This window comes from Aphelocoma coerulescens (genome assembly GCF_041296385.1).
Source record: "Aphelocoma coerulescens isolate FSJ_1873_10779 chromosome Z unlocalized genomic scaffold, UR_Acoe_1.0 ChrZ, whole genome shotgun sequence".
Taxonomy (NCBI): Eukaryota; Metazoa; Chordata; class Aves; order Passeriformes; family Corvidae; genus Aphelocoma; species Aphelocoma coerulescens.
The window spans coordinates 23,756,627-23,767,424 of record NW_027184085.1 but is presented as its reverse complement, the minus strand read 5'-3'; the positions used below and the strand labels follow the sequence as shown (position 1 = coordinate 23,767,424).

Genomic DNA, 10,798 nt, shown 5'->3' with positions numbered 1-10,798 from the left:
TCCAAACAAACATTGATAAACCAGGGAATTATGAGCTGTTGTTCACTTACCTGTCATCAGTTTTGGGTATGCTTTGATAAGCCATGATGTGCAAGGTCAAAGCTCCCTTCAAGCTACTGTAGTAAAGACAATTCTTCCCTACTCATTATAAGAGAACATAGGAGTGTGTATATATATATATTTTTTATATATATGCACATATATATGTACGCTGACATATATATATATATATATTTGTAAGGAAAAAAAAACGTATAGCAGAAAACCCAAGAAACTATCAATTTGTAATGGAGAATTAAGTTTTCATAAGCCTCTACAGTCACATACTTACTCTTCCTGTGGCAGTTGTATTTATCTCAATTATTATCCAATGAAAAACAAATGTGAACAAGAACACAGTTGCTTTGTGTTCAAGTACAAATTGCTAATTTTCTTTCCAAACTGTTTGACAAATGACAAGCTCCAACTGCAAATAGGTTGGACAAATCAGATGTCTTCAATAAAAGCGTCTAAAATCAGCAAGTTTTGATGCTGCACTTTTGAGAAGTCCTAGTGATTTGAACAGGGGTAAGACCATTTCTAGCTTCTATTAAACATATCTTAAGTCATAAGGAAGAATTAATTTATAGACTAGAAGCGGGGAATCTTCCTAACAAATTCTATCCCTTCTGAAAGTGTAAACTAGGAACTCCAATTTCGCAATAAATTAAATAGAACAAAATCAGAACAAAAGCCTGTCTGGCACTGCACAGATGAAGCACCAGGAACTGCTTTCAAATGCCAAAGACCATTGGTTTGCTATACAATCATAGAGTAATTTATGTTGGAAGAGACCTTTAATAATCATCTAGTACAATTCCATTCCATGGGCAGGGACACCTTTTATAAGACCAGGTTGCTCAAAGCCCCATTCAACCTGGCCTTGAACTCTTCCAGAAATGTCCCATCCACAACGTCTCTTGGAAACCTATTCTGCCATCCCACCACTTTCACAGTAAAGAATTTCTTTCCTTATCTCTTATCTAAATCTACCTTCTTTTTATCTAAAAACATTAGCCCTTGTCCTATCACTACAGGTAAAATGTTTCTCCCCACATTTCTCAAAAGCCCCCTCTACATAAGGCAGCAATAAGGTCTCTCTTATATGATAGGTTGATAGAGTACTCTGATGTTAAAATCATCTGACATTCCCTCTTACAAGCTCCATTTTTAATTGGGAATCTAATGATTTTAGATTAATGTAAGATTTTTAAGGGAGATGATCTTCACATCACTTACATGTTTCTGACACTTCTATGAGAAACTAGACAAATTACAAATCTATGTTGGCATAGTTTCCTTACACTCCCCTGGAGCAAAGTCCAGAGCTGCATTTCCAGAAGAGGCACTTGCAGTGACACGTGCCTCTACACACAGCAGCACAGATTCTCCAATTGCAGCTCTGGTCTGTCATGGGACAGCCTGGAGCCGATTTTGCTTAGCAACAGTAATGAATACTTTTCCCATGTGTTCTCAGTCCCTTCCACTGTTGCTGGATCCAGGCAAAAGAGAGAAGGAGCTGTCTGCTTTGAATGTAAAGGGGACAAAAAGATGGACTGGATGGAATAAATCAAGAAAGAACCAAGAAGGAAAACTATGACTGGGCACTGGCAGGAGAGCACCGGCTACGGCAGAATTGGATGAGAGAAGGACTGACCACTCCTTAATAATAGAGATCTGAGAGGAAAAACTCTGGAGACTAGCAAAGGGAGGTTAAATAAAAAGCCAAATGAAAAGACTACAGGTCACTGGACAAAGTGATTAAAAGCAGGATATTAAATGCCTATGAAGCAGTTTATAATGGTAAAGTAAATAAAACAGCACTGAAAGTGAGACAGAGAGGGAGGGAGTCTGGAGGGATGGGCTATGACTTTCCTAGTGTTTAGCAAGAAGGCTGTGACTTAGATGACAAATCTGTAAACTGACTTGTGTGGATGACAAACAGGAACTGTGCTTTAAGTATGCAGTAACTATAAAAAAGACTCAAAACCAAGAGGCCCTTGATGTCAACTCAGATGCCCAAAACTTCCTAGTGCATTTATCATCTCTCTGTACTTCCAGACATCTACTCCTATCTGTATTTCATGACCATCACAGAAAGCCCTCAAAAAAAAAAAAAAAAAAGGCAATTTTTCTCTTTCAGAACAATGTAAAACAGTATATTCATATCATGCTCATTCAAAAAATGAAAAGAAAATAAGCAATTCTATCACTATTTGAACACTGAGCTTTCTGCAGACTAAGGCAGAGAGAGCATTACTGTCTGGAGGTGTGAACCAGAGTTGAAAACGTGGTTTTTATTTTGGAATCTGGTAAGCAGTGTGCTTGATTTGATGATACTGAAATCCTTCTAAATTTGTATATGTGTGCATAAATACAAAACACTTATGACATTGTGTTCTGCTTAATTTTATTCTTGAAATCCCTATTTGCAAAACCAAAGGGAAGTTGGTGTAGTCTAAGCTTAAGTGAGGCTGCCAAGTGAAAACATCCCTTACTGACCCTTTCTTACTTGGTCATGCCAGTGCAGTACCATAAATGCGTCTGGGTTAAGCAGCAATTACACATTTTCCTGCCCATCTGTCATATGACAAATGTAACCCATATATGACCTATCTGGGCCCAGTGTTGTTTGACTTGTTCATCCATGACTTGGATGAAGGGCCAGATGCCTCCTCAGAGTTTGCTGACAACATAAAGCTGGGAAGTGTGGCTGATACCTGGAGTGCTGTGCAGCCCTTCAGGACCTTGACAGACTGGACCTCATCAGTGTCTTTAAGTATCTGAAGGGAGGATGTCAAGAAGAGGGACCAGGCTCCTCTCAATCGCACCAAGCAATAGGGTAACAGGGAGAAACTGATGCACAGGAAGTTCCACCTGAACATGAGCAAGAACTTCTCTTCTGTGAGGGTGACAGAGCACTGAACAGATTGACCAGAGAAGGTGTGGAGTCTTCTTCTCCAGCGGTATTCAAAAGCACAAGACAGGACAAAATCCTGACTAATGCGCTCCAGAGGACCCTGCTTGGCCAGGCAGATTGGACCAGATGATTTTCTCTTCCAACCTGACCTGTTCTAAGATTCCACGATACTGACACAGAAGAATAAGAAACCTGGAACGCACAACGCAGTATGTCACAAGGCAGCTGATGTAACAGACGCCCACTAAACGCTCCTGGGCCCTGTGATCCAGAACAATTCTGCTCCGCTGCAGCAGCAGCTCGGCACGGACCGTGGCTACTGCAGCGGCGGCCGCTCCAGCCGCGCAGCTCGGCTGTACTGGGCAGCCAGAGGCCGTTAACAGCGCGGCAGCCGCGGGCAGGGCTCGCGGACGGGCGACCGTGGGCGCAGCGTGAGCGGGGTAAGAGCCGGGAGCCCCGGGAGCCGCTCCGCCCTTCACCGGCCGAGCGGTCGCCAGGCGCGGCCTGAGGCCGACCAGCAGCCTGCGGGGACCCCGGGCCGCCCAACTCCAGCCATTCCGGGGACAGCGCCACCACCCTGTTCCGTGAGGGACGGGCCCGGCCTGGGCCCGCCCGCCGCGGGGCTGGTGCTGGGCCCGGCCGCGCCCTCTGCCCCGCCCCGCTCAGGTATCAGGTGAAACTGGTCGAGAGTGCGGGGGGAGTGGTGGCGGCTGGAGCGCGGTGAGATGATGGCTGTGCGTCCTGGGTTGTGCCTGCTGCTACTGTTCTGTGCGCTGCTGGGAGCTGCCGCCGCTGGAGGTGAGCGGAGCGGCGCGGCGTGACCGGGCAGCTCGGCTGGGATCAGCGGGGCGGCCAGCGCGGCACCCCCGGCGGGCTCGGCCGCTCCTCAGCCGCGGGCGGGGGCACGACGGGGCCCTCGGCGGGGCAGGTGTCTGGCCTGGCTGGGGTGCGGGGAGCCCGGAGCGGACGGGGCGGGGTTCCGCGGAGTCGAGCGGGTCGGATAACCCGTGCGGGTGGCAGTGTGGCTGCCGGGATCCGCTGGCAGGGATCCCTGGCGGGGAGGGAAAGCGCTCCACGGGCGAGCAGCCGGGCGGGGCGAGCAGCTCCCTCCGGACTTGTGTGGCTCGCGGTGCTTCTTGGCTTCACCCGCCTTGTAGAGAGCCGTGGATTGGTCTGGCTTGGAAGGCACTGTAAGGCCCATCTAGTTCCAACACCCTCTGCCACGGGCAGGGACAGCTTCCACTAGACCAGGTTGTTCAGAGACCCGTCTAGCCTGGCCTTGAGCACTGCCAGGGATGGGACATCCACAGCTTCTCTGGGCAACCTTTTCCAGTGCCTTACCACTCTCACATGAAGAGTTTCTTCCTACTCTCTAATCTAAATCTGCTCTCTTTCCATTTAAAACCATTCTCTCTAGTCCTGTCACTTAGTGGCCTTGTAAAAAGCCCTTCTCCAAACTTCTTGTAGTCCCCTCCCCGCTCCCTTACGATAAACATGAGAAAACTTTCAAGACCACGTTCTTGGTTTTTTTCCCGTGCTCTAAAAAGCTAGGATTCTTTTTAAATTGTTATTTTATATTATTGCTTGTTGAACTAAAGTGCTGTTTGAGGAAAAAGAATCTAAGCAGTCATTCATATTAATATTTCACTGCATGATGTTAATTTTTGGCCACATTTTATAATAAACCCCACTGCCATATCTGCGTACCTTTGCACTGTGTCCTTCTATATTTTTTCCTGGGCTTATTTACCTAATAAAATCATATGCGTGAAGATTGCTTAAATATTGAAGCCAAGCATAGGATATACGTATTGAAGCCAAGTATACGTCATATTTTCTCAAGGGATAGATACAGGTACCTGCAAATTGTGTTGTTCAGAGCAGAGTTCCTGAAATTATACTGTCACTTAATAGCCTAACTGTCTGACCTGGACGAAGTGAGGAATTTAGAATTCTCGGGGACGAGGGAGAGAGGGAAAAGTAATGTGTGCAAAAGTTTTAGCGGGGTGCTTGATATCCTGGAGTAGGGAGCTGAAATGAGCTGAAAATGTGATCCCATCCCAACCAAAGGAGATTCACTAAGCCAGAGGCTTATTGTGACAGATTTCAAACAGGCTGATACCATTATGGCGTTGTGTCGAATCTGGGTTGCAGATCCAAAAACCAGGATAATCTTAAATTTAGCCCTGTGGGGGTATTACTACCATGAGTAAACTAGTTAATTTTTGGATACGCCGTGGTGCTGTCGCTTTTGTGCCTGCAGGGTAGGCATAATCCTGTGTTTGTTATGTAGTGAGTTATATCTTCTGGACAAATGGCAAAGGTATTGAAACAGTCCTTTGTGGGAGGAGAATACGCTTTTCCCGTGGGCAGATTAGCAAGTCAACCGCATTCTCTGTATGTGAGTCAAGCAGAGTGAAACTCGTCTTGGAAAAGAGCTCGATTGTTATGGAAAACGGGAAGTGGTGGAAGAGTAAGAAAAGGATGTAGAAAATGCACATACCTAACAAAGGCTTGGTTACTCGGTGAGGGAGTGTTAACTGCAGGGAAACAGGACACTGTCTCCTTATATTTATAGGGTGCTAGTTGGACTGAAAAAAGCAGCCCAGTATCTGTAGTCAGAACTTTTGAGGCTCGAATTAAAGTTACATAAAAACAAGACTTGGTCTCTGCAATCACTGTGTGTTACAAAGTAGAATAAAAGAAACCTTTGTCTCTGTTCTGCCACTCTTGCAATGCGAAGTCTTGTCTGTGATTCAGGTATCTGTCCATTCACTTTAGTGTACCTCTTGCTGTAACGTCGCACACTAACAGTTTAGGACTTTTTGGTGAGGTTTTTGTTTTTTCTAACTACCCTCTGAACTGCAATTACAAAGCATTGTTTTTTATATGGTCACAAAACATTAGTAAGAACAAAGTGGTAGTATTTGCTCTTCTAGTTCTCTATAATTTAAGTCTTTGGAATGGAATAAAAATAGTATGACTGCAATTTGATAATATCGACTACTTTCTGATGGGCAGGTGCTTAACATAGCACTGTATGGTGCATTTTCTTACTGTATCCTTAGAACTCCTATCAACTTAGAATATAGGGTCTGCTTCCAAGCATCTCCAGGAACTTTCTCAGCTAAGCTGTAGCCTGAGAAAATCAGGATTGCTTACCTAATTATCACTTCAGTATCAGGTATCTATAAGCTATGTCCTTCAGGCTGGTTTTATGGCTTCTCCTATTCACAGCTCGGGTTAGGGAACCAGGATTGCTGCATTATAATTAAACTTTGCAGTCCTGAACAGTATTGCTGATGTAATCATGGGGCTTGAATTTCTGAAAGAAGAATTTGTATAATTCTGCCTTGTTGTAATTACACCACATATAGACCAAAATTACTAGTTGCATTTGAATTAATTTTCCTAGAATGGTTGTTTTGTTAGGATAATTTAAGCTTCTGTCTTCAGTCTACTGTTTGCAGTCTGCTCCAAAGATTTGTCCATGCTGTTGTACTGGCAAAAAGTTTTCTTACACCTCAGTTTTCCGGTGAAGGGGGCCTGGGCCTGGAGATTTTTAAGTGCTGAAGTGGATCTAGGCTAACTTAATTCAAAACTCTAAAAAGTATTAATATATATGTATTTCTGTATAAATCTTCAGAAGTTTGCAGAGTCTAGACAGGAGTCTAATGTTGTACATCAGACTTTTGCGGTTATAATTTGAAAGGAACAGCTATCTGAAGTGGGCTACTTTGGGGAATCTATACTGGGAAAACACTCATACTTGTGTATTTACATATTTCTTGTGTAAGAATTCTTTAAAATGCAAGGTGTATGCATTTTTTCATTCTGGAGCTGTATCAATTATTTATTAACAAACAGGCCATGCTTCAACACTGTTCATGGCTATTTACTGTTCAGGTACTCAAAAAGATTCTTTTTTATATGCCAGCTGGGGGGGGGTGGCTAAACAAATCCACAAATATTGATAGAAACTGAGTTTAGAAATAATTCTCCCAAAACCAGTCAACTTACATGTCTGTACAGTTCAGCTGTATGGACATGGATGTCTGTAGGTGACTGACTTTTTGGAATGGTGTGCATTCAAGGACATTGTCTGCCTGTGCAGTTTAGCCTGTCTGCAGAGGAGGACTGTGTTGTGCATGCAGGGGTTCTGAACTGGGCTGAAGTCTGTCCTACAGGACTCAGCAGTCAGGAGCACCTGGCTCTCCCATTTGGTTTGTAAGCTCCCATAGCATTTGAAGAGGCAGAGCAAAGCTTGTTGTGGCAGCTGATTGTGTATGAGGCAGCCTTAGCTGTCAGCTCTACCAACCGACACTTCGCATAGAAACCACAGAGAGCATCTCTCCTGAAGGAGATCCCAGACAATGGACCCTATTGCATCTTTGTGCACAGAGCTAGTATGTTCAAGTTTCTGTTCAGATACACTGTAATGTATCATGCCCTAGGGATCACTTCTGCATGGCTTTGGACATGGCATTCTGACTTTCAGTTTTAGCTCGTCTGAAGGTAGTATCTGCTCTTTATACTGCATACCTGATTCTGAGCCATCTAAACTGGCAAAGCTTCTACTGCAGTTACATTAGCCTGCTGTGAAGTTCTGTAAGTCCCAGCACTCAGGTAATCTGGCACTGCTGTGTGAAAATCTAATGGTGCCCTGCGGTACTTGAAGAAGCTTCTACTGTAACTGTTCAGGTGGTAGAAGAACTTGTCAGCCCATTTTAACAAGGCATTTTTATTATCACTGATGACATGGAAAAGTGTTTTGGTTGCTGGTAGAATCCTTGAATAGGGATAAATATTGTCTTTTGGATAATAGATTTAAAACAAATAAAAGATAAATTGTCAAGTGTTTGAACATCAGTCTTAATTTTTCTGTTGATAAGGCTGTTCACAAATGTTCAGAGTAAATTGATGTATCTAATTTATTTTTTAAAAGGGCAAAAAGTCTGTACTTCAACAACAACAACAACTTTTTTTTGTTTGTTTTTTGTTTTTTTTTAATTTTAGAGAATAATGGATCCCGCAAACAAGGAGGAAGAAGTTTCATTGGCCAGAAAGTTCCAAATACAAATAATTCTGAAGAGTTATACAAGGTGGATGAATTCGCAGCAGAAGTCCTCACAGGAAAGCTGACTACGGTTTTCCTTCCCATTGTTTATATCTTTGTGTTTATAATTGGTTTGCCAAGTAATGCCATGGCCCTCTGGGTCTTTTTTTTCCGAACAAAGAAGAAACATCCAGCTGTGATTTATATGGTTAACTTGGCATTGGCAGACCTTCTTTTTGTTGTCTGGTTCCCACTGAAGATTTCATACCATCTAAATGGTAATAACTGGCTATTTGGTGAAGGTCTCTGCAAAGTACTTGTTGGATTTTTCTATGGAAATATGTACTGTTCCATCCTCTTTATGACATGTCTCAGTGTACAACGGTATTGGGTTGTAGTGAACCCCATAGTGCATTCCAAAAAGAAATCAGAAATTGCTTTGGGTATCTCCATTGCTATCTGGATACTGATTTTGTTGGGCACCATTCCATTGTATCTTGTTAATCAGACAACATATATTTCAAGTCTTAACATCACAACGTGCCATGATGTGTTGCCTGAAAATGTTTTGGCTCATGATATGTTCAATTATTTCCTCTCACTTGCAATTGGACTCTTCTTAATCCCAGCTATCATCACTGCTGTCGCATACATACTAATGATTAAGACCCTGAGTGCTTCCATCGTAGATGTAAGCACTGGGAAGAAAAGAAAAAGAGCAATCAAACTCATTGTTGTTGTCCTGTCCATGTATCTCATCTGTTTTACACCTAGCAATGTGCTGATTATTGTGCACTATTTGCTCCTCAAAGCCTACAGCCAGAGTCATCTGTATGTGTGGTACATAACAGCGCTCTGTCTTTCCACTTTGAATAGTTGTATTGATCCATTCATCTATTATTATATTTCAAAAGACTTCAGAGACAACCTTAAATATGCTCTTCTTTGCCGAAGTGTGCGAACTACACGGAGGATGCAAGTATCTCTCTCATCAAGCAGGTACCCCAAGAAATCAAATTCTTATTCTTCAAACTCAAGTAGGACCACTAAATCAACCTACTGAGTTTAATCTTAGAAAACTGAACTTTTATTATTACTGATGAAAGGATGTGAGTGACAATAGACTTACTTTGTGCAAGAGAGTCTGAAGAAACATCTCTGCATTTTAATTACATTAAAGCCTGGAATTTGGAACTGACAGCTGCTTATTTTGTGTAGAAATCATAAGCAGATAAATATTCCTACTAGACTGGGGGGAAAATAAAGACATTTCAGATACTGTGCAAAAATGTTGCTGACCTAAAAGTGAGTTGTGGCTGAAGACATTCTAGTTGAATGTAAAAGTTGTTAAAAAGCAACTCTCTGGAATATTGTCTCTGGAATATATTTTCGGTGTTGTTAGTATATTTAATTAACAGATAAATCTGTTCTATTTAACTGTAACTGTAATGTATTAAGCATCTGAACAGATTGTGTGTAGGACCTTGCTCTGTGTACCTGCTTACACTGAACATCATTTGAAGCTATAGAAAGGAGAATCCATTTCACCGTCTTGGATTAGACTGCTTACTATCTTTGGTATAGTATGACTTATGTATTGTTTTCCAAGTTACTGTGCTGTAAATACTAACATGACAAAAGCATATAATGTTATCCTATTTGAGTTGACAAGCTGATCTTGTTATCAGTTAGCACTGGGATAAAATGTTAGTTGAGATTATCCACTGTTACCTAACACTTGCCAGTACGTGATCTTATATGGGGATATACAACAAAGTTTTGATGGATAGCTATTTGATTTTATATAATATGCCTTGTATTTTTTAAGACATCTAAATAAGATCTTTTTTTAATAACACATTTGGGTTGAGTGCTTTCTTTTATTCTTTTACATGCACTTCAAAAGTAATTCAACTTGACTATTTCAGCTTGCCTGGCTTCATGTACAAAAGATATTATTCCTAACACTTAATTATAAGCGTGACAACTGTAGCTGTGATGTCTAAATGGATAAAGTAAAATTTACCTAATGACACATTTCTTTAGAGAGCAATGAAAGTAGGATGTTTTGTGATAGTATTTCAGAGGACCAAGCTAAATTAGCAATGTATATTAACATATGTCTCATTAAGGAGCAGAGTTTACAGCTGTAGATGGCATGGAATACAAATGCTTCTTGGACATAAAGTTCTCTCTTCCAGTTTCCTGAAAAATGCAGGGAAATAATTGCATATTTATTACTGAACTGAAGGTGTTAGCATCCTTACTGGAAAACAGCTGTACATAAGAGGCCATGGTTCACTGGAACTATTTGGGATGAAGAGAGTTACACTATCTTCACAAAAGGCTGACTGAACTCCTCCCTTAGTTTGTGTGTCCTTTATCTTGCTAAGCAGCCCAGTATGCTTCTTGCTCCATACACAGTAGTGAGTAATATGAAGAGAGGGCATCCAGTTCATGTACTTACAGACCTACCTGGGCTCTGTCAGGAGTCCAAGGGTTATAGGTTGTGTGTTGTAAAGATGATAAATTGCCAGTGTGTCTGTATAATACCACAAAGATATTGCTCATGATTCACAGATGACTGTTAAATGTCTAAAACATGACATGCTTAATATAGCTGGTCTTTTGGGGGACATTATTTAATAAGAAGTGCACCAAGCACAGTTTGTATATCTATATTCTCTTTGTTGTTTCTTTCCTGTCATTCCTGTCAAACAATCAGACAACTCTGTTGCAGCTGATGTGAAGGAAAATGCTGATCCTCTTGACCATTTCTCCCC

The 10,798-nt window shown here is 42.0% G+C and overlaps 1 protein-coding gene across 1 annotated transcript; it reads left to right on the top strand.

Annotated features, from left to right (window-relative positions):
• Window positions 1–3,429: 3,429 nt before the first annotated feature.
• Window positions 3,430–9,873, top strand: F2RL1 (F2R like trypsin receptor 1). The gene is made up of 2 exons (XM_069002145.1): window positions 3,430–3,757; window positions 7,976–9,873. Exons 1-2 carry the CDS (start codon window positions 3,685–3,687, stop codon window positions 9,076–9,078), a joined length of 1,176 nt encoding a protein of 391 aa, XP_068858246.1. The 5' UTR covers window positions 3,430–3,684; the 3' UTR covers window positions 9,079–9,873.
• Window positions 9,874–10,798: the final 925 nt, after the last annotated feature.

What these genes read in the sequence shown, in the direction of transcription:
- F2RL1 (XM_069002145.1), top strand. Translation starts at nt 3,685, where the DNA reads ATGATGGCTGTGCGTCCTGGGTTGTGCCTGCTGCTACTGTTCTGTGCG. An exon ending in GGGAGCTGCCGCCGCTGGAG is followed by an intron (nt 3,758 to 7,975) that starts GTGAGCGGAGCG and finishes TTTTAATTTTAG; the next exon opens with AGAATAATGGATCCCGCAAA.